The sequence below is a fragment of the Mytilus edulis genome, chromosome 1 (assembly GCF_963676685.1).
Source record: "Mytilus edulis chromosome 1, xbMytEdul2.2, whole genome shotgun sequence".
NCBI classification, from domain to species: domain Eukaryota; kingdom Metazoa; phylum Mollusca; class Bivalvia; order Mytilida; family Mytilidae; genus Mytilus; species Mytilus edulis.
The window spans coordinates 9,746,327-9,771,861 of NC_092344.1; the positions used below are offsets into that span (position 1 = coordinate 9,746,327).

Consider the following 25,535-nt stretch of genomic DNA (forward strand, 5'->3'; position numbering starts at 1 on the left):
TTTTGAAGCACAATATAAAATATTATAAGTTGCATTATTGTGTAAAAAAACAAGAATAATGTATAAGTATCCCATTTGCTGAATATATTTGATCAAATTTAGCTTCTCGTATTTTATTATTTTTTGTTCATTTTTCTTTAAAACAAAGCAGTATAACGTTTTAACTTAATAATAGAACTATTACCTTTATATTAATGGCTTATATATTTTAACTTGAGAATTGAGTTTGTGATCTTGGCATATCTACACTACCACTTTTACACGAAGAGATTAAGACAAAAAATGGCGCCACATGTTTAGGTATTTTTATCAAATATCTTATATATTAATTTTGGTTAAATATTGTCCGATTTCTTTTGTAATAGAGTTATTGCATTGTTTTTTATTATCAATTAGTTATAACTTCATAGTAATAGGGTAACATGATTAAGTCAAAGCGCATTTGGAATTAAGGCAACTGATCCTGGAAAAGGGTTTTACGAAATTGCATCGGCTAAAACTTAAGCAATTTGTTTTCACTCATAAAAAACAAAACATTCTATTAGCTATAATAAGCGAATAAACTCTAGCTTAGTATATCAAAAGTATCTGCAATTGGTGTAAAGTAAGTTATACAATAAAATTTAAAGTGTCCTTGTGTACACTGAACAGAGTTTATCAAATCCTTTTCCACAAATTGTTGTACTATGCATTTGAACGCTCGTTTCATTTTTAACATAGTTTCTCAAATTTACAGGTCATTTAAACAACAAATAAGAACAGCTGTTAATTCAAAATTGTAAGTTTGTAATTATTTTTACTTTTTATTTTTACTGTGGCTATCCAATAACCTTTGTAGTAGTGAATTACCTATTGCCTGACCAGTTTAAAAAATTGTCAATACAGTTTGTCCATTTAAAATGTACAAAAAGGTATTGTGAGAGCTATTATCAACATGTGGTCATTTAAATACCTGTAGATTTACCTGGTTTGTTTTTGACAGAGCTAATTTAAATGAATGATAGCTAGCTTGTTTTCTTCATGTAAATTATCCTGAATGAAATATTCTATTTAGGTATGGGGCATTCTACATTTAATTCACCAGTGTATGTAAAGTGCGGATCCTAAAATATCATTTTTACTGTATATGCTATAAATGTCTAATGTAGAATGATAAATAAACAGACGAACTTTTTTTAATTTTTGAAGAAAATGAAGAAAAATAGTTAAAATGTATATGTTCAGAAATACATAATACTAATAAAACAAAGTAAGAGTTGAGAGCGGGATTTATCGCGCCTAAAGCCATCCAACTGTGAAATATATACCAAAATAGGTGATTTTTTAGGACATTTCACGAACAGATCGTGCAGGTGTTTTATAACTAACAGGTGAGATGTTGTTGCAGTAAAAAATATTCATTTTAATACAATTATTAAAGTTGTATAACGTAGAATATGTTTTGTCATTCAGTTTCTTCATATTTAACTAAATTCCACTATGATGATTTCGTAATGCTAGTCATGTTTACTGTCGAATAATGATACTATTCTTTCATTTTAACTGTGGAGCGAATCATTAGTATTGTAAATGCGGTGCATTTTCACTGTATAATTATCATTTTTTTTTATCTATTACAGCTCATTTCTTTAAGCATGTAGAGCAAGACTTTAGTTGATTTGCTTGCTTTTTTTATTGGTTAATCATTATGATAACACCCAATTTAATTCAAATATTAAAAATACAGGTTAAACTATGCCTATTCATATTGTTTAAAAATGTCAATCTTATTTACAAAGTTTGTATAAACAATTATACAAACAAAGCAAGCAAGCCAACAAAAGTTTTGCTTTACATGCATTAGGAAATTAGCTGTAAAGCCTTAATTTAGCCAACTTGCTCAAATAATAGATAAAGTAAGAGAAAGATTTGATAAAGTTTAACTTACGGATAAAAGTTTTGTTTTAAAACACTCTACTAAATTCAATAGAAATAACATTTATTTCAAATGTATTCCATTTAGTTTCTTATAAAGCGTATAGAGATCTTTATCCTTATTTTTTTTTATCCATTTCCATGACACTTCACCACTAATAACGTACATCTTGATATAGATTGCACCTTTGTTTTCCCGTTTAAAAGGTTTTACACTGGAGCCCTTTATAACTTGCTGTTCGGTGTGAGCCAAGACTCCATGTTGAAGACCGTATTTTGACGTATAATGGTCTACTTTTATGAATTGTGACTCGGATGGAGAGTTGTCTCATTGTCACATACGACATCTATATGGCTCAAAAACGAAACGAGACGGGATAAAAAGGGATGACAAAATCTACGCTACTTTTTTAATATATTTATAATGGGCTTTATATGAGTCAAAATAGAGTAAAATAGTGGGTCGCATTTGGGTATAAGCGTCACGCCGGATTGCCGATTTTTTGCAAGCGTGACAGGTGAAAGTCAAATGATTGTGTAGAAAAAAACGGGAAATGAAGTCTAGCAGGACACGGATAATTACAAAAAAATTAGAACTGCATAGTATAAGCGGGATACGGGAATCTGACAAAACAATAAGCGGGATCCGGGATCAGAACCCCCCAATGAGACCCCAGAAAAAGATATTTTTGTATATTCATCCTATTGTTACAGTCATGCCTTCAATAACAAAAGTACTTTTCAATAACAAAAGTATCCGATGCATGCATTTTTTCATATTTTTGGTCCCTTTTTCAATTTTGTGGGGTCCAAATTTATAGACAAAAGTCCTTTAATATAGATATTTGGAATTCGTTGACATGCTGAATCTGACCATGTATCAAGTTTGGGGATGTTTTGCCTAGTTGCTGAAATAGCCCACATAGAGTTCCAAAGGGTCTAAAATCAACAAAAATGAATTGTAGCATGCATTTCGTGTACAATAACCAAAATGTGCATGGTTTTACCTCTGTGGTAGCATCCATTCGCGGATCTAGAATTTTTCATAAGTAGGGGCCCACTGACTGCTTAAGAGGGCCCGCTGCTGTCACGCTCCAGTGATTCACTATATAAGTTAAAATCAAGGAGAAACGTAATCTGAAGAATACAATATGACATTTTGAGAATCGCTTTTGTTACAAGTTTGAAAAGCTATATATTTGATGAAGAATGAATGAGAAGTTTGTATTTCAATTGGAAAATACATGTATCATAAATCCTAAAGCCATCAACTAAGTTTTTTTTTCATTTGTTGCAAGTGCATTTATCACATAATTCTACAATAAAAATTCCTCGCATCTTTGAAAATTCTACATTAATAATGACTGCACTAACAGTGATAATTCATCGCATCTATAGTTAAAATGGATCGCTTTCAATAATCGATATGCTATATTATGATGCTTTATAACACTTATTTGAAGTTTAATGCTATGTTTGTATATTATAAAGACATATCACAATGAAAATATGTTAAAACTTAACTTAAAATCCTTTAACTTGATATTTTCAAAACGTAAACAAATACAGTTTTCCCATGATCCTTTATTCTACAATAGACATACCCGCATATAACAGTAAAAATGAACTAGCTGGATTCGCACTTTATATACACTGATTCACTATATGTTTTTTCTTTTAAAGATATTCATTGTAAATTTATGTATTTTGCTTACAATCACAATTGAATCATTGCTGATAAATCCCACTTTCATAATGAAGAATAAAGCACTGAAATTTCTATTCACTAAGCCATTTGTACTTTTTAATATATTTTAAACAGTAATCCCAATTGAAGTAGATCCTGAATATTAAATGAAACTTAGTATCACTACTATTCCATTTCAGGAATCGTAATACAACATAAAAATATATCCCATTAGAGAACACCAAGCCACACATAATTCATCTTGTGAAATTATTCACAATTAGATTGGCTATCCAAAAAAATCCATTTCAAAAACACTTAATTCCATATCATGAATCAGAAAACTTAAAATACATCCCACATTAAAAACACCATGAAGCAAACATATTTCTACTTTTTTTATAAACTAAATTCACTGATTGAAATTTCCATCTCGACTATTTAGAGACACAAAAAGAAATGGCTTAAAATGTCCCATATCTAAATAGAATAGTCTATTCAGGTCATTGGTCATTTAAATTTTACCTTATAGGAATAGTGAAGATTGTTTCTGGGTAGTAAAATGACCACCTGTTTATGAGCTCTCACAATACCTTTTGTACAATTTAAATGGACAAATTGTGTTGACAATTTTTTATACTGGTCAGGCAATAGGTATTTAAATACCACAAGGGTGATTCGATACTGACAGTAAGTATATTGATTTATCAATATATTGTTTATAATTCGATAATATATGTATCTACACATCAACTAAGTATGTTAATAAAAACTTTATTTAGTCAAAAGCATACAATCCTACATTAAAATACAAAGATTATTTGTAAATTGCATATACAGAAGGTTTGATTGGCTTAAATTCAATGCAATATGTGCATTCGTAGATCGAATTAAAACATATTTTGTTAGATTAATCAAAATAATGGTCAGCAATAGATATGTCAAAAGTCGCAATGAATTGTTAAGCCCTTCTGTAGGTTAAATTCGTTTAGAAAATATTGATAAGCATGACAGGTTTTATTATTTCATGATCAACTATCTTTTGTAGTGAGAAAATGTATAGATGGATAGTTTTATCGTTCATTTTGTTGAGTGCCAGTATGTTTGAAGCATCGAAGGTAATGAGTTTTTCATATGGATATAGTGACGATACTTTGTCAGGTCATTTGACCTGGCAGTTTTTTGGGAAATAACATTGATTCACTCATAGTATTTTGTCATTGGAAACAAATACATTTGTCGCTATGTTACGAAATTTTCTTTTATCTTACTGACTGATAATTTCTTTTCGCACCACAGTATATTTATATGAACAATTATCGCTAGAAACTAAGTGAGCACGTTTCGATATCAATAAAATCATCATCTTTAACACAGGCAATATAGCGATACCGTAGCGGCTCAATCGAGAAAAAACATCTCGTTAAAATGATTAACGATAATACATAACAATCAGTTTGCTAGCCGATTCGGGTTATAATGCTCTCATACATCCTACGATTTTATAACCGATCGGAGTGTGCTTCATTTTCATATGATGAATACATATCATACAATTATTTTTATAGAGGTCTGGAGCTGGCATGTCAGTAACTGGTAGTAGTCTTTTGTTAATTTATGCATTGTCCTTTGTTTGGTTTCTTCTGTTTCCTTTCCTGACATCAGATTTCTTTTAAACTGAGTTTTTATGTGCAGATTGCTTTGTGTTTGTTTATTTTACATTGGCTTCAGGTGTAGGAGAGGGTTGCAACCTAACAGAATACGTTAAACCCCGCCGTATATTTGCGCCTGTCCCAATTCAGGAGCCTCTTGATTTTGTTAGTCTTGTATGGTTTTTTATATTTTACTTCATTTATATGATTCAAAGTTAGTATGACTTCAAATGTCACTGAACGTGAGTATGTTTTTGCTAAAGTTGCATCCGCTATGTCGAAGATCCAGTGATGGCCTTGGTCTGTTTATACTTTTTGGTCGGATGGTTGTCTCTTTGACACATTCTTAATTTTCATTTCATATTTCATATATATGAATTCTTGTGTGTACAAAAAAAAATCACAGAAATACTGAACTCCGAAAATCTTTTATTGTTACGTTTAAATTAATTATAGAACGTAAACTGTCATCAATCGATTTATGACTTTTGAACACCGGTATACTACTTTTGCCTTCATATTGATGCAAAATTAAAGATAGATTATGCATGTCAAAACACATGTAAGACACATTCATGTATATGTTTGAATACGAATGAAACTCTGTGAAAAATTGAACAGTAACTAATTAAGATGTAATTAACAGGTATCAGAAAACGTATTGAAAGACAATAAAGGTGGGGAATATGACGTCATTGATGTTGAAATAGGGAACACAGATATTGCAATAATCAAGAAAGATGGTGTTATACTGGCAGACGAAATTACCAGTAAAGACAAAGTAAGATGACAATTTATGTATAAATATATTTTGTTTTATATGTTTTCAAGAAAGAAAATCAATTTAAATAGGACCGAACATGAAATGATAAACTCCAATTTCTCTTCTCGATGAAATTATTGCCCATTATTTTAGATTTAATTAAAAAAAAAAAGGTTGGTAAGGGGCAGAGATGCAGATTTAATCTTCTATCTTTCTGTTGAGTTTTTTCTGCAGAATTGCTGCACGTACAATCGACTGTTCTATTCGAACATGTCTATATTTCAAAATCTACAAATATATCGAGGCTCCATACTGTCAAGTTGGTGAAAACACGCATACGAGATGCAAAATATCCTGAATTATGCATCTTTAGTAAATTTTTAAAGTTCATAGAACCAGATGTATACAATTGAATTATACCAATTTGTTTAACTGTTAGATCTTCTCTTATAAAAAGTTTAATTTCTTTCGTTTTATTCCAACGGGCTATTTTACACATTGTCAATATTACAGCTATTATCGTACCTTAACCTTAATGTATCAAAGCTATTTATAGTTTACTACCATCACCATCATGTAATGTAATATTAAAACTAAGCATACAAATGCAAATGATTATATTCTCAATACTCAGTCTTCATTTCAATTTTATGAACAAACATACGTGAACACTGTAGCTACATATACTTAAAACAATTATTTATGTGTCAACAAAACTGAGTCTTTTAGACGACATGGCTTATAATCTTCTTTCATTGATGTAATAATGTTAAAATGGTCACTTATATCAAGCATTCTTATTCATTTTCCTTTGGTTCTTTTAGGAGTATTCAATCATCAAGTACAACGGAACCTGCAATGTTAAGTTTTATGAGGTAAATGCAAATAAATGTCAACAAATGTTTTCAAGGGAAATGAAACTGACCAAACAAGGATTCACATAATTAAATCCCTTCAAAACCAGTTTTTACAGAACTTTGCATGACAATTCTCCAATGATTCAATTGATACATTTATGTTATTGGTTTGCAACCAGAGTTTTTGTTATAAATAATTTATATATAAGAAGATGTTGTATGAGTGCAAATGAGACATCTCTTCGTCCGAAGCACCGATTCTCGTCTAATGGAAAATCATTATTTAAAATTTCAAATTACGAGACCTTTAAATCAATGGCTGTTGATAAAAAAAAACACAAGCATCTGGTGTGGACACTATTGTAAATTAAAATTCATTTAAAATACTAAAGGATTGCTTTGGTGTCAATATTCAGAGTTTGTAGAAATGTCTTGCTTTTCACAACCATATTTTGAAAATAGTTATTGACTATGAATGAAGAAAATAATACTTACGCAAGCATGCATATTTCTAGACTATCTAAACTCTACAAATTTTGTTTTCAAAAATAACTTAGTTATCTTAGAAATTCTTATTTCATATTATGTGAGACGATACTAAATATATATCATTAACCTTGTTAATTGATTTTCCTTCACAGGACCCTTCAGATTCCAAAACATGCCATGAAGCTTTTGAAGATGACGAAAGCATCCCGAATGACACCAAAGCAGAAATCAAAGAAGAGTGTGGAGATTTAGATATTGCTTATGTTAAGGCTGTTCATTGTAACACAGGTATGCCTTTTAAGTTTCAATTTAATCGATAACTTTATAGAAGAGTTTCCCAAGAAATAAAGTTGTTAAATATTCTCCTTAGATGCATAAAATATTTACAAAAAATGTGTGGCAAACAACAAACAACTCCTCAATCGTGCAGTCCCGCAAAGAAAGTTCAAATAAAAAAAATACAAGACTCGTTTAGGTTCTTCGGACTTGAAGTATTTAGATACAAAATATCAGCAAAAGCTAAATACAAATTGACTATAAAAAAGAATAACAAAAACAACTCCTTGGTAAACCCAAATAGGGGAGCTACAAATCAAACTTTATACTTTATCAACCAACAACACTAATTGAAAACAACTGTCTTTTCCGAAGTTGGTACAGGTATTTCCGCAGAAATTGATAGGTTAACCTGTTTATAAAGCTAGCTAAACTTGTATAACGGTTGTTAATAGTTCGATTATATTGATGAAATTTAGTGAGTCTGGTCTGGTGGCTAGCAAAACCTAGTACTTTATTGCAACTAAATATACTGCTAAATTGACAATAGTACATGAATGATCAGTATCTATTTAAGCCATTTTTCTTATACTTGCAGAACACGGCATCCAAAAAAGAGCATGTTATTATTATTACTACATTGGTCGATGTTGCAGAAGGAGATGGTGGTACAAATACACCTGTTATATCTGTTGGTACAGAACCATTAGATGCTATTGATTTGGACAATAGAAGTGCCTCTTCATACTTTAGTACTTTTGTATCATCGCAACTTTTTTTTTTTTAATTTTTGCATCAAGATATTTTAGACACTTCTGTATGGTATATTATGCAATATATATGAAAGTGTGTTGTCAGTGCGTTTCTCATTGCCTTCAGTGGTAGTTATATAAAAAAAAAGTTTTCAGATTTGCTTTGCGTTTGTTTAAAATGAATACGTGATTTTGTTCTCAAATGTTATAGCAAATTTAAAACATACTCAGGAAAAGTGCAATAACAAAAATACCGAACTCCGAGGAATATTCAAAACAAAAGTGATAAATCAAATGATGTTAAAATGATTGATTAAATTTGGTTTCTATCGAAACCTTTCATTTGTATGGCGCATTAAACCTGGTTTTATAGCTAGCTGAATCTCTCATTTCTAAGACGAATGTTTAATTCAAACTGTAATTGTTACCATTAATAAATAAATACTTAACACTGATAATATTATGGTCATTTTTATTTGACAAATACAACGGGTTAGAAGGAGTACTCAAACTTGCAGAAAATGTAAAATCTGTGTGAACTTTTTTTTGGCAATTTCACGATAAACAAAACTGTTTGATAGATTCTAAAACTGTATAAAGTACAAAAAATTCAGATCAGAGTATATCCCACCCAAAAAATCAAATTTCACTTGACATTTTTGAGCTCGCAAAAATCAGACATAAGTGTTGTTTCTTTGTTGTTGTTGATTTTCATGTGAATCACAACGAACTGAATTCATCAATGATGTAACTCAAGACAATTCATATGACAAATAGTTATCAAAGGTACCAGGATTATAACTTAGTACGCCAGACGCGCGTTTCGTCTAAATAAGACTCATCAATGACGCTCATATCAAAACATATATAAAGCCAAACAAGTACAAAGTTGAAGAGCATTAAGGATTCATAGTTCCAAAAAGTTGTGCCAAATACGACTAAGGTAATTTATGCCCGGGATAAGAACATCCTTAGTTTTGTCGAAAAATTCAAAGTTTTGTTAATAGAAAATTTATAAAAATGATCACATTATTGATATTCATGTCAACACCGAAGTGTTGACTACTGGGCTGGTGATACCCTCGGGGGCGAAACGTCCACCAGCAATGGCATCGACCCAGTGGTGTAAATAGTTATCAAAGGTACCAGGATTTTAATTTAGTACGCCAGACGCACGTTTCGTCTACATAAGACTCATCAGTGACGCTCATATCAAAATATTTATCAAGCCAAACAAGTACAAAGTCGACGAGCATTAAGGATTCAAAGTTCCAAAAAGTTGTGCCTAATACGGCAAAGGTAATCTATGCCTGGGATAAGAACATCCTTAGTTTTTCGAAAAATTCAAAGTTTTGTTAACAGGAAATTTATAAAAATGAAAACTGACATATTATCTCATGTTGGCATCTGATTTTACTCACACATGTATATACATTGCACCTTTTATGCTCAAACTCCTAAACCAAGTTGACAATGACCACTTCATTGACCAAAAAAAACTAGGTGGTATGATTGACAATGAAACAACTATCCACCATGGGATAAATGACGTTAATGTAAGGAATACCATAGGTCCCGTATAGCCGTCAATGATGAAGAACACTATCGTATGTTCAATGTTAACTGACCCTCATTTGACAAAATATGAAACAGTCAACTAGCATTCAGTTAGTACTCTCAAATGATTCAGATCTGTACTACTTCAGTACTTGTCTTTTTTGTTGTTGTTAAGGATGCAAATTTACTTGACAGTTAATAGAAAAACAATACAGCAATCATTTAATGGCCGGGTTAAAAGTGATTGAGAGCTTCCAATCACCTCACTATCATGGGACAGTAAAAAACACACATTTACTCCAACCTCCTTCAAAGCCAATTACAACTTACCGATACATCATGTGCTCAAAGCTAGCCTTTTGGCATGCCATTTAACTAGGTTCAACCCTTCATTTGTGTTTTATTAAAATATCCTGTACCAAGTCAGGAAAATGGCCATTGTTATATTGTAGTTCGTTTCTGTGTGTGTTACATTTTAATGTTGTTTTTTTGCTGTTGTGTTGTAGTTCTCCTCAAATATTTGATGTGTTTCCCTCAGTTATAGTTTGTAACCCAGATTTCTTTTTTTTTTCTCAATTTATGAATTTCGAACAGCGGTATACCACCGTTGCCTTTATTTGTATCAATCAGCGTACACTACTTTTTTTTACTCGTGTTATTCTTAATCATTCTAATATGACGTGCTTCTTTCGCTTTGTAAACAACACCGTGATAAAAATCTCCATATATCTATACTTAGCGCAGACTCAGAGATATACATAATAATGGCTGTTACGATATACTTCCCACGTAAATCCACATGTAATGGAACCTATTTGAAAATCATTTGCCGATTTTATTGTTTTAAAAATTGCAGTTAAAAAAATACCAAATAACTCTTATTTTGATGCATAATAAAAAGAAGCAATGCATAAGAGCTCGGAAAAATCAACAAAATAAAAATAAAATAAAATTCCGCGAAAGTCTTTTAATTATTTTGACGCATTTAAGTCATTTCAAAACATGACGTCATACAAATGAAAACGCTACAGTTGAACGTTTTCTGATACGTGAACCATCGAAATTCGTATAATATTGTATTAACGTTGATTTGTAAGGTAGGTTTTGTTTTGTTTTCTATTCTATTGCATTTTTCGCATATTAAATTATTTTACTGATTTCAGCAATTCAACATGGCGGCTCCTTAGTTACGAAATGTCAACTTTAGTTTCGAAGGTAGCTTACGAGAAAAACATGTGAATTAAAAATGGTAAATGTTGGATTTGAGAATTTAAAGAATTAAACAGATTTTTTTCTAGCGGTTATTCACGAAACAATCCATGCAAGCTACAGATTTTATGAATGTTTGAGCTTTTTTGAACCGGGAGTAAAAAAAAGAACAGCCACACACACAGCATGTCTACCATCGCTTCAGTTTTTTAATGACCGTATTTGTCCTAATAGAATCGAAATAATTCATGGAAGCCATAGATTGTTGGAAATTTACACATGGCCTGGGCCGTGATATTCGTTAATTTTATCCCTCGTCAACGCTCAGGATAAAATTCGAATATCACGGCCCAGGCCATGTGTAAATTTCCAACAATCTATGGCTTCCATGAATTATTTCTTAATTATACACCACTATTTTGCAATTTACCATATAATTCTTCTAATTACACCAGACAAAAAAGATCAAGACAAAACATACAGCCATAAACAGGGCTGAAATTGCAATAAAATTCAAACCAGAGGCATGTTTATTATGTATCCGTTCATACCACCAAAAACTGTAAAAGAATTTATATTTTATCCATGCACATTGAATCTTTTATCAATATCAGCCGTCCTGTTTCGAGCAACTAGTAAAATCGAAATCTAATAGCCGATTTAAATACGTGGCCAGCCTGACTTCATAAATATCCTAACATAACACACAATATACATAGTATTACGTAGAAATATGGCATACGCCTTGTGGAAATATACATCTACTTTGTATTTCTTAGTTGAACATTTAAAAAAAATCTTTGCAATGTACTGTTTTTGATCACCATTTGTTTCTTATTACAAATTACAAAATAGAAATTATCGAATTCATGTTTTTTCTCATAAACTGTATCTAAGCCACTAAAATATACATGTAACACGGACATATGCACATAGATAGATGGAGCCATTTTTTTTGTAAATTCAAAAAAAGGATAACGTAGATCACACACTGGATTAACCAAAGGTGTATATGTTCAATGAAATGTCAAAACAATATTTTGAAAATGAGAAGTGAACAAATGAAATTCTAGCACTGAATCATATAATTTGCGACTAGGTGAATGTCCCCTTCAAGCCAATCAATTCTGATCTGAAACAGTCATTTTGATCAGATTTTTATTTTCAGTCTTTAACTTAATTGTAAGATTCATCCCATGCGGTTAATTCAGTATTGTTCAGACAGATTGATTACAGATAAATAAGATATAGTTCAGTTTATATTCAGACTGTTCAGTTATCATTGATATTAACATGTACACATCAACATCATACGGAGTTGTCTGAAAGAAAATGAACAGTTGTGATTGCAAGCAAAGTTTCTGAACAGTACCATTCGCCTTTGTAGATCATGTTAGGATCAAAATGACCGTTTAAGACTACAATTTATCTACTAGTAATTTGAATTGGTCCCTCTTAATAGTAATCAAAGGTACCAGGATTTTAATTTAGTACACCAAACGCGCGTTTCGTCTACCCAGGACTCATCAGTGACGCTAATATCGAAATACACACAAAAGAAAAAAAGAAACAGTTGCAGTTGTTTCCAAAGTCACTTCTGAAATTTTCAAGGTTTCATGAGAAAATCTGTACGCATATATATATATCCTTCCGTCCCAATCCGTTAAAAAACATTTCCTTTTTAAAACGCATATATAGATATAAGAAGATGTGGTAGATAAATAAAGGCAACAGTAGTATACCGCTGTTAAAAGCTCGTATATCTATGGACAAAAAACAAAATAGGGATAACAAAACTGAGGGAAACGCATTAAATATAAGAGAACAACGACACAACATTAAAATGTAACACACACATAAACGGACTAAGGATTAGACAAAATCCGATGAGAATAACAAATATAACATCAAAACCAAATACATGAATTTAGGATAGGAAAGTACCTTGACACGTCTTATAGTAATGTGAATTCACACTAAAATATAATAGAAAACAAACGACACAACGGAAACAAAACGTAAAAATGTTACACACACATAAACGAACTACGATATAACAATGTGAAGTCGTCCATCTGCGTCAATATTGAGGAAAAGATCAAGGTATGAAGCAGTCCTTCTAGTATCAGTACTATCCTTAATTTCAAGATCGCTGGGATAAATGAGATCTAAGTATTGTCTGAAATATGGGTTATTCAATGATAGAACATCATCAATATATCGGAAAGTAAAATTGAAGAATTTCGCAAGTTGCTTTTTCTTTTTGTCTTTTAGAAGGTTCTGAATGAATTCCGCTTCATACGAGTACAAAAACAAATCGGCCAGCAGGGCGCACAACTAGTACCCATTGGAATACCGACTGTCTGTTGAAATATAATCCTCCAAACTCAACAAATATATTGTCGTTCAAAAAGTCCAGCATTTTGATAATATCATCTTCAGTGTATTTTCTGGTAGGAGTGTCAATGTATCCAAGTAACAATTCGTAAAAGTTAACCATTATAAGTACGGTATACAACACAGAGCCTAGATGCATACTGAATAGCAATCATAAAAGGCCCCAAAATGGCTAGCGTAAACCATTCAAACAGGATAACCAACAAACAAATGCAGCGAATCTTAACGTTTTTTACAGGCGACAACCTTCACCATGTTTACCATAACCTGAATGTAAAATCACAAAAGAAGGACGAAAGATACCAAAGGGACAGTCAAACTCATAAATCTAAAGCAAACTGACGACGCCATGACTAAATGTGAAAAAGACAAACCAACAACAGCACACATGACACAACATAGAAAACTAAAGAATAAGCAACGCGAACCCCACCAAAAAACTAGGGTTTGATCTCAGGTGCTCCGGAAGGGTAAGCAGATCCTGCTCCACATGTGGCACCCGTCGTGTTGCTTATGTGATAACAAATCCGGTAAATATTAAAATTCGGTAGGTCACATTCATGCAACCCTCTATCAAGAAAATCCTGATAGGAAATGTAAGCACATGAATATCTATCAATTGGGAGATATATACCCCGTATGTAGGTGCTGCTGGCATGTTGCTACATAGAAATGGAAAGTTCCCAATTGGAAAGCTGAAATCATCTCCTTTGTCGTAAAATTTTGTTTTCAACCGACCCTCATTGTCAATATCTAGATGTAAGTCAAGATATGAGGCAGACCTCAAGTACACATACACTAAACATATGTTTTTATCACGCATTAAATTGTAAATAAGATAGCAACATGGTTTAGGTAAACAAGTATAATTTGAAACGTTATAAATGTCAACCTACTATGCAATATTTGGCAATAAAAGTAAAATTACATTTATTCATAATGTGAGTATTGTTTGTAAACTGTCAGTGTAAATAATTTATGCACTACGAAGTTATTACTTCTCGTCTTTAACAAAATATAAAGATTAAAAATAAACCTGATATAACTCTTTATTTAATAGTAATATTAAAATTATGCTCGAAAACAGATTTGTATCTACAAAGTACTGGCGGCCTTTTCATTTCGTGTCATGTTGCCTGTTCTCGTGGGTCTAATGGTTTATAGATACTTCCTGAGGTGATTTAACAGTGGGTCTAATTGTTTATGGCTACTTCCTGATTTTTTTTAAATTGACGTTCTTTTTCTAAAAATTAAAATAACAAATTAAAAAACTCCTAATCAATTTCAAATCGGAAAGTCCCTTATCAAGTGTCGTAATTTCTCCTATTCTTTCTAAATGTAAAGGGGGAACTGTGATACACCATATACAAGAACGCCTGATTGTTGTTTCCATTATGTTATCATTGTATGTACTGTTGCATCAAAGCTAATAAATGAATTCAACAATTGTCCATATTTTTTTTTCTTCATTATTTCATTATTTCCTTTGAGTATATTGTTATGTTGTTTTATGTTTTTACACCCAATTAAGTACGCAATATTCAGAAAAAAGGGGCAACACATATCAACTCATGTTCAGAATCGTGTGTCTAAGGGTTTTCTACACATTGTGACCATGGGAACTTACACATTCAATCAAAAGCAATGTGAAGGTATTGTTATAGTACAAAGCAATGTGAAGGTATTGTTATAGTACAAAGCAATGTGAAGGTATTGTTATAGTACAAAGCACACAAAGTATATGTTTATATAGTAAATATGTTATCGTCCTGAATATACGAGTACATATATCTATACCTAGGCGTGTCAAACACTATTAAAATCAATCAATCATTTTATCGATCAATAAATCGAATAACGGAAGCCGTTGTTTATACGTGAATGAAAAACTACCAAGCTATTGCTGGCGTCAAACAGTCATATATTCAATGATATGATATATGGGATACATGACAAGGAAACAGCAACCAGAATATGTCGGGCGAGCCTGATATTTTCTGTGATAAAGTCAGTATCAAAAACAAAAGTCCTTTATTCTGTTTATCGGTAATTTAAAAAAATAAAAATTACTACAATGATAGATAAAATAACAAACGAACTTCTTTTTCGCTTCGAATCACGGCGAATCACAATTGACGTCACAGGCTGCATTACGTCATTTTAAATTTTGTCAGAGTGCAGTAAACATGGCGTTCTCTTTCACAAAGTATTGAACAAAGAATTATTGCATGTATTTCATTAGTATTCTGCTTTGGACATGACTCTAACAATGGCAAATATAATGGTAACATACCGGTAAGTCAGATTTCTTTATTTGTCACAAAGCATTAACATAGAGGGGGGTAGGAGGGTCCTGTTCCCGAAATCCCGGGTTTAAAAACACGAAATCACGAGGTCCCGAATTTAAATCACAGGAGTTTGAAATCCTATCAATAAGGGGTTAAAAATATACCAAAGTCGACTGTCACAGTAGAGCTCTCTTCTGAATTTAAATCACAGGAGTTTGAAATCCTATCAATAAGGGGTTAAAAATATACCAAAGTCGACTATCACAGTAGAGCTTCTCTCGAAGCTACTGTGATAGTCGACTTTGGTATTTTTTTAACCCCTTAGTGACAGAATTTCAAACTCCTGTGATTTAAATAAAGTAAATCCCGATATCCCGAAATCACGAGCTTAAAGACATCTGATCCCGGAGTCCCGATTAAGGTCCTATCCCCCCTCGAGCATAGTAAGTCAGAACATTAGAAGGATACGATATGAATGAGCAGATTTTTCATCGATCATCATTTTTAAGTTCAACGACGTCAAGTTATAATTATATTTTACTTAAAGCTGACTGTAATTTGTAAATTATCTGAACAAGCTCATTTCTTGTCTACTTCATAATTATTTCAAACATTTTAATAGATGGTGCCCCGGTTACCCCCTTTTTAAAATTTATCCTAGATCCGCATATGAATAAGTTCACTTTTTTGTTCTTTCTTCTATGAATATCTGTCTTGAAATTGACAATGAAACCACATCTTTTAAAATTGTATATGATGGTCTCACAAAAATGTCGAAAATGCGTAGATTTCATTTTTTTCTAGCTTCTCTCATGCGATAGCGGTACCTTTTTGGTCACTATTTATGTGTTGCGTTTAAATATGAATTGTAACTCTGTATAGTGACTGAACAGGTAAAACAAATATTTCTCAAGAAACAGAAAAAGAAAACTATTTGGAACGGCACCAGGCTATGTATTGGTATTGTATGAATAAAAACTCGGTATGGAACAACATGGACGATGTGTTGTACTTCGTATATCAATTATAGATAACGCATTTTTTTTTAAGTCTGTCGGCTTTTTCATGCATTTTCTGTTCACATTTTCACAACAAAATAGGCTAAAGTAACTTTGTGAAAGTTATAATCAATGTCAAGTATTTCATTCGCCAACAATTTCGTGCGTTTCTGCGATAAAAATCACGCGCAATTTTGTGAATGAAAGGGGAAAGTAGATCCTTACGCGTTGCATTCACGCATGTCATTTGCGTACTAACCCAATAATTTTCATATCACGGCCAGTCCACTGATACTGACATTATCAGCGAGTAAACATCAAAGGAAAAATGTACAAATTACCGATAAATTAGTTTATGGTTTGTTTAGGAGACAATTTGGAAATCCTTGATAAGTTATTTCTGTACATGACTTCGAAAAATTAGATTTTCACAGGATAATGCTTTGAATGACAATGCAATTATTGTGAAACTAATTGTAAATTCATATATATTAGCAAGCATAGTTCATCATATCATGACGTTGTTGTCTTGGTGGACTGATAATAGTATAAGGAATGTAATATAACTTGGTTTTACTTATTAAATGATTTTTTTAAAAGTCGATTCTCAATAAACATGATTCAGGTAAAATAATTGTACATTGTCACTTGGTATCACATATCCACTTGATTGTCTACCAGTATGCAATGCAGTAGTAAGTTGCACAGTCTATGAATAAGACAATATCAAGACAGCTGTGTATGAATCAACAATTATCAAATTATAAGTAATTGTTTTCGACTCAGATCAAATATGTTGTGAATATCAGGTATTTGAATAAACAATGGTTTCGTTTGATCAATTCGCAATGTGTGGGAAAGAAATCATTCACTGTAGCACATTAAGTACTGTTAGAACTTTGCTTGCAGTCAATTCAGTACTATTCTTTATCTTTTCAGACAACTTAGTATGATGTGGATGTATACATGTTAAGAACAGTTACTGAACTTTCAAAACATAAACTGAACAGATCTTAATTAATTGTAATCAATATATTTAAACACTACTAAATTTACGGCTTTGCATGCTAAAGTGTTTCAATTTTCAAAAAGACTGAAGATCTTAAATTATTTATCATACCGTCTTTTGAAAAATATCAAAATCTGATAAAATGACAGTTTCAAACTAATTTGGCTGACAAGTAAGTGACATTCACCTAGTTACGGATTATTACCAGATTTGATTAATGGTTAGAAATTTAATATTTTTCCTTTGAATTATTCATTTGAACATCGGTTAATTTGATATTTTGTTATTCAAAAAGAACGCTGGTTTATCCAGTGTGTTTGTAACATTATACTTCCGCGTAAATTTACAAAAAGGATCTATTTGTACATAATGTCGAACATGTTCATATTACATGTATGTTAGTGGCTTAGGTGCAGTTAAGGTAGATTCATTGTATACCGCCATCTTGGATTGTGCAATCACAGTACAAAATCAGTCTAGTTATTTGCCCAAATCTGCAAATTTGGAGACATTTATTATTTAAAACATTCAAACAAATATCAAATTTTGGGTTTTTTTAAATCATTCTTTTTAAATGAGCCATTTAAGATAGATAACTCTTTTAGTACAAAATTTATACTTGGCTTATAGGTATTTTTTTTTATTTTTACTTGTAGCAAGAAAAAAAGTTCGATGACACCATGTTTTATTTTTATTTTCTTTAAACATATTATGAAATGTATCTTCTCACAATTTATTTCAAAATTTTATCTCATAGAATTTTTTTATGCACACTAATGTGCTTTTTCATGAACAAACTAACCAAATTTAGGAAATTTTCAACGACTCATAGTTGGAAAAATAGCATAATGACCCATACTTTTTATTATATTTTTGAAAAAAGCATATAAAAATCTTCATTTTGGCAAATTATAAGAAAACTCTGTCACAAAAAATATACTTATGATCTACCTTAAATAACATTATTGTTGTAAGAAATATGACGTGATCAGAAAACAATCTAAAGTTGTGATATGTTTTGAATTTTGATATTTAAGAATACACAAAAAGATGTTTATTTTCTTTTCAACAAGTGAACAAGGAGTATGTTATAGTTCTACATATTACTATGTATACTCTATGCTGCTATAGGATATTTACGAAGTCTTTGGTGATATTGATTTCTGCATATTAAATACCGAATCTATTACATTTATCTGCTGGAAAGAGGACGGCTGATATTAATGTAAAATATAAATAGATGTAAGTTTGTGGTGGTATGAACGGATGTATATAAAACATTACTCTGGTTTAAATTTATTGTCATTTCAGTAATATTCATGGCTTTATGTTTTGTCTTGATCCTTTATGTTTGGTTTAATTCGAAGAATTTCATGGTAAATGGCAAATTTTTACAGAACATCACGAGTATAAAATATTGCACGCTGACTGATATAACAGTCTAGCTTGGCGAACATGGTGTATTGATTAGTTGTTGTTGAAAGAAACTTTCAGTAAAATTGAGTTTTTGATATTTTACTGTGAGATGATTAGGCAACGTTTCACCCTTCAATATAGTGATTGTTATCTTTTATATTTGTTTGTGTTTGTTGGGTGCTTTTTTTTGTTTACTGTTACAATTGAAATAAATCAAGAATTTAAATGCTTTGCTTGTAAACCTTGTTTGGCTGTTAGATCATCAGACACTGGAATTAAAACTGATATTTCAATTCATTAGGTAGGCGGGATTACCGCCTGTTTACTTTAGCTCACTATGGCTTCCAAAAGTGTAATATTAAGGTGGTATCCAACACTTTGACTTATATTAATTTGGCTCGTTTAATTTTCATTTTCGTTGATCACATAGCAGTTTGACAAACACTTATTTTTGATCATTGAGAAGCTTAATATTTAATTAACAATACAATGTGATTAAAACGTGTAGGTGATTTTTAAAGAGTGCTCTCCCTGTAGTGTTAGTAATATTAATTTCAACCAAGAATGATCGCATATATAATGTGGATTCCGTATAATTGTTATGAATGACACCAATTTGACGTCTACATTGGTAACCAGTATATAAACCAGAGTTAATCTGCGTAATGTAAATAAATATCAGTAAGAAAAATGTTGTTTTTTTTAAATGTTTTAGCATGAAGAGAAAAAAATAAAAATCACAGAAACAGAAAATATAGATGGAAGAAATCAAAAGCTAACCCATCTAATAATCTTTCTGGTGACACCGTTCTTAAACTTATTGAAGATGATGATAACGAAGAAGAAAATAACCTTTATGGAATACATCATTACTCAAAAATAAAATTCATATTATGCATTTGTTGAGATTTCAAATAGAATAATATTATTATTTTTGTTACACATTAAAGTTAATTAGCATCCATCACAAATAGTGATAGAAAAACAAACCTTACTTATGTCATTTATTTGTTTAGAACCACGTCTAACTAATAAATAGAAAACAACGGTCATTTTCCTGACTTGGTACAGACTTTTCCTTAGGCATACAATGCCAATGATGACACGGTAGAAAAGACTATACATATCGGCAATTGCATTGATTTAAACCAGCTGCATTGCAATACATGACATATTCATAGATGTTGCCGACTTTGAGCAGACACAAAAATAAATGGCTGATAGAAAAAGCTTATTACAAATTCATGCATATTTCAGCGGCCAATCCATATCACGCTATATTGAAGTCACACACCCATAAAAAAATGCAAAAAAGTCAAAATAAAACTGCTCTTACTAAAAGGATACTGTTGCACCGTTCTGTCATTATTTCTACTCAAGTACATCTCATTCTTAACTTTACAATGGGAAAATATAAAAGTAGCAAAACTATAGTCGTAAGCAAAACTATTGTCGTAAGCATAACTATTGTCGAAGCAAAACTATTGTCGTGGCTAAGTCACTCTTATCTGATACAATTTAAATAGTCCAACCCATTCACAGACTACATTCCCCTAATATTTACCAAAATGTGGTATTACCTACGTTATATTACAATTATGAAATATTTACTCATTACTGTTTTGTGTCCTTTAATTGGTATCTAAAAATGGTTTGTTCGCCATTTCTCCCAAAAATCGTTATGACTATAAGCATAAATAAAAAATACTTGCTTGACATCTTTCATTTTACTGAAAACTTCGCATACTATGAAATGTTTTTACAGGTGGGAAATGTTCTATAATAGATATTATTTTGGCAGCCACTTTTTTATTATTTGGTTTTTATAAAATGCCAAAAATTAAATAATTAAGACAATTTAATTAAAAATTGTGCGTTTTAATTTAAACAGACGTATAAACGACACGGTAAATAGACCAACCGCCTATATAGCCGCATACTCAGTTAGAAAAAAAACGACCAATCTCTGGGTTAACCAAGTGACGGCCTTGATGTTATATAACTTGGTTTTACTTATCAAATGATTGTTGAAAAGCCGATTCTCTTTGAACATGATTCAGGTAAAATAAAAGTACATTGTCACTTGGTATCACATATCCACTTGATTGTCTACCAGTATGCAATGCTGTGGTAAGTTACACAGTTTGTGAATAAGACAGTATCAAAACAACTTTGTATGAATTTATACTTTCAAAACAATTATCTAGTGTTATCGACTCAGATCGAATATTTTATGAATATCAGGTATTTGAAGAAACAATGATTTCGTTTAATCCATTCGCATCGTTGGAAAAGATATCATTCACGGTAGTACATTATATAAAAAAGAAGATGTGGTATGATTGCCAATGAGACAACTATCCACAAAATACCAAAACGACACAAATTTTAACAACTATAGGTCACCGTACGGTCTTCAACAATGAGCAAAGCCCGTATCGCATAGTCAGCTATAAAAGGCCCCGATGAGACAATGTCAAACAATTCAAACGAGAAAACAAACGGCCTTATCTATATAAAAAAAATGTAACGAAAACAATATGTAACACATAAACAAACGACAACCACTGAATTACAGGCTCCTGACTTGGGACAGTCACATAAAAAATAATGTGGCGGGGTCATGTACTGTTAGAAACTTTGCTTGCAGTCAATTCAGTGCTGTTCTTTATCTTTTGAGACAATTAAGTATGATGTGGATGTATACATATATATGCATGTTAAGAACAAAACATAGACTGAACAGATCGTAATTGATTGTAATCAATAGGTTTGAACACAACTGAATTTGCGGCATTGGGTGAGTGTTTCAATTTTCAAAAAGGCTGAAAATAACTAAAATGGTTTATTATTCCGTCTTTTAAAGAAAACAAAAATCTGATAAAATGACAATTTTTAAATCAAATTGACTGAGAAGTAGGGGATATTCACTTAGTTACGGAATATTGACCAGATTTTGATTAAGTGTTATGATTTCATTTTTTTGTTGTTCAAATTATTCATTAAAACATCGGTTAACTTGATATTTATTTGTATGTAAAACAGAACGTTGGTTTATCCAGTGTGTTTGTTAAATTGTACTTCCGTATGAATTAACAATAATGGGGTTCATGTTCATCTGTTCATAGTACATATATTTTAGTGGCTTCTGAACAGTTAAAAAGAAATACAAACATAAGTTAGTTTGTTTTAAGAAATTTAACGTGATCAGAAAACAAGACAATATTGTAATTTTTTTTTAAGGTTTAATTTATGAATACAAAGAAGATGTGTATTTCCTTTTAAACGGGTTCACAAGGTGTATGGCATAGTTTTACGTATTTCTGTGTATATTCTATGCTACTTTAGGATATTTACGAAGTCAGTCAAAATATTGAGATCTGCTTATTAAATTTTAAAGTTTGAAGAGTTTAGTTGCTGGAAACAGGACAGCTGACATTAGTATTATTCATTTATAACATATGAATTCATTAGTGTGTTTGAGACAGACATCTACATTCAATTGGTAGGCGGAATAACAGTCTATTTACTTTATTTCATTATATTTTTTAGGTTCAAGAACTCATTTAAACTCTTGATTTACATATTATTTCAACTGTAAGTAAAGCAGACCGTTGGTTTCTTTGTTTGACTGTTTCACATTTTGTCATGTCACGGCCAATTAAAGTTGAACATACGATATGAGTTTTGTTCATGATTGACGGCAAAACGGGGACCTATGGTATTCCTTACATTAACGTCACTTGTCCCAAGGTGGATAGTTGTTTCCTTGTCAATCTTACCACCTGATCTCTTCTGCGTCCATTACTTGGCCACTGTCAGCTGGTTGACTATCCTGTCATATGTTGGGAGTTTGATGCAAATCTATTTTCAAACATAATTAAACTCGCAAATAAAGCGTTGAATCTGAAAATCATTTGATTCATAATTTTATACAGTTAGTTTTTAGGGTGTGTTTTGAAAACACGTCTGCCATACATAAAAAATATATGGTCAATCAAGAAATCAAGTCACATTTTTAATCAGATTGAGTTTTTGGTTTTAAAGCATGATTTATGTCTACGAGTACCATGCCTTAGGGAAGAAAACATCGTACAGTAAAATAAAAATCAATCTGATTAAAACAATTTGTTTATTTGAAACTGACTTAATTTCTTGATTGACAACATATTTGTTACGTTTGGAGTAAGAATTTTCCCATGGAAACTAACTGTATTCCACTTTTTGTCGACTTGTTCCTTAATTCATTTGAGGCTCGACTGGTTCCATATCGGAATATTCAGAATGTTGCAATTGATTACGTATGAACACGAACAGCCTAAAATATAAATGTGCATAGATCAAATGGCCAGTTTAGGTTTACAATATTTTCTCATCATGACACAAACATATGAATCTGCGATGTGCATAGATCAAATGGCCAGTTTAGGTATACAATATCTTCTTACATGACACAAACATATGAATCTGCGATGTGCATAGATCAAATGGTCAGCTTAGATATACAATATCTTCTCATCATGACACAAACATATGAATCTGCGATGTGCATAGATCGAATGGCCAGTTTAGGTATACAATATCTTCTTACATGACAAAAACATATGAATCTGCGATATGCATAGATCGAATGGCCAGTTTAGGTATACTATATCTTCTGACATGACACAAACATATGAATCTGCGATGTGCATAGATCGAATGGCCAGTTTAGGTATACAATATCTTCTTACATGACACAAACATATGAATCTGCGATGTGCATAGATCGAATGGCCAGTTTAGGTATAAAATATCTTCTTACATGACACAAACATATGAATCTACGATGAGTATAGATCGAATGACCAGTTTAGGTATACAATATCTTCTTACATGACACAAACATATGAATCTGCGATGTGCATAGATCGAATGGCCAGTTTAGGTATACAATATCTTTTTACATGACACAAACATATCAATCTGCGATGTGCATAGATCGAATGGCTAGTTTAGGTATACAATATTTTCTTACATGACACAAACATATGAATCTGCGATGTGCATAGATCGAATGACCAGTTTAGGTATACAATATCTTCTTACATGACACAAACATATGAATCTGCGATGTGCATAGATCGAATGGCCAGTTTAGGTATACAATATCTTCTTACATGACACAAACATATCAATCTGCGATGTGCATAGATCGAATGGCTAGTTTAGGTATACAATATCTTCTCGTCATGACACAAACATATGCATCTGCGATGTGCATAAATCGAATGTCCAGTTAAGGTATACACTATCTTCTCGTCATGATTCAAACATATGAATCTACGGTTAGAAATAAGAATAAAATTAAATTGATACATTATTAAAGTATTGGGGTACAAATTGATAACCCTGTTGATTCTAAAACATGAAACCCAAGGTTTGAGAGGAGGTCAACATCAGAAGAAATTAAGAAAAAATCTTAAATAATTCAAATCGATTTTGAAACATAATTTTACTATTAACTGAAGCGTTAAATTAACACATCATTTGATTTTTAATCTTTTAAAGATATCGTTAGAGGCGCGTTGTGTGTGATGAATTCACTTTCAGTAGTCAAGCATTAACCTCAATGTGAAGAAAAAGGATTGACTGTATTTTTATTGCGAAATAATGATTATTCATTAGTTTGCGGTTAAAATGGGTATTTACCTTAACCTTCTATTCATTTTTTTCCACCCATTTAATAATTTTTATAGTAAAGATAATATGAAAGGTATTAAATTCTTTCTAAGTATCGAATCAGGAACAAAACTGTATTGCAACATGTCTTCAAATAATGAAAACACAGAAGGATCTGATTGGCTTGTACTTCAACAAGGAACACATGAAGGTGACTATATTAAGCTGCAGATATAATCTTCAGACATTCAGCAAAGGCAAGAAAAGGTACGTTATATCAAAATTATATAGATTAATTATCTAAAAAATAGGCTTTTGTTCCAGCGAAGTTTTTGATTGATTAGGTCATTTTAATGTCGTTGTATAATTCATGCTCAAATTTTTGAAAATCATTCATTAGTCGACATTTAAATAGGATAGTATTTGTTAATTTTTGTGAACTACAACAATGCCAAACAGCTTTTCAATGAATATAGCAGACGATAGTTTCCCGCCATATTCAAATACAGGTTTCAAACAAAGGTTTTTACTGTTAATGTCTTTACAAACGTACGACTCGTTGAAATAGCGCATTGTTATTCAGCCTTATAGAATCGCAAATGATCAGTTT

The 25,535-nt window shown here is 31.5% G+C and overlaps 2 protein-coding genes across 5 annotated transcripts in view; both read left to right on the forward strand.

Moving 5' to 3' along the window:
- Positions 1-277: 277 nt before the first annotated feature.
- LOC139523529 (uncharacterized) overlaps positions 278-25,535 on the forward strand; it is a 31,619-nt gene continuing 6,361 nt past the window's right edge. Inside the window, exon 1 of one of the 3 annotated variants that reach the window (XM_071317636.1) lies at positions 278-300. In XM_071317636.1, coding sequence (XP_071173737.1) covers positions 293-300 — 8 coding nt within the window. In that variant the 5' untranslated portion in view covers positions 278-292. Of the gene's footprint in view, positions 301-25,043; positions 25,193-25,535 lie in introns of those variants that run through there. The other 2 variants (XM_071317620.1, XM_071317628.1) reach the window with 2 other exon arrangements.
- LOC139523542 (uncharacterized) lies at positions 635-8,848 on the forward strand. Of its 2 annotated transcripts, XM_071317657.1 has the most exons (7): positions 671-778; positions 4,134-4,291; positions 4,650-4,719; positions 5,900-6,034; positions 6,841-6,891; positions 7,515-7,650; positions 8,237-8,848. In XM_071317657.1, the coding sequence occupies exons 3-7, from the start codon at positions 4,657-4,659 to the stop codon at positions 8,356-8,358; spliced, it is 507 nt and encodes a 168-aa protein (XP_071173758.1). In that variant the 5' UTR covers positions 671-778; positions 4,134-4,291; positions 4,650-4,656; the 3' UTR covers positions 8,359-8,848. The 2 variants fall into 2 exon arrangements, with proteins under 2 accessions (XP_071173750.1, XP_071173758.1); XM_071317649.1 differs by lacking the exon at positions 4,134-4,291 and having other exon boundaries at positions 635-778.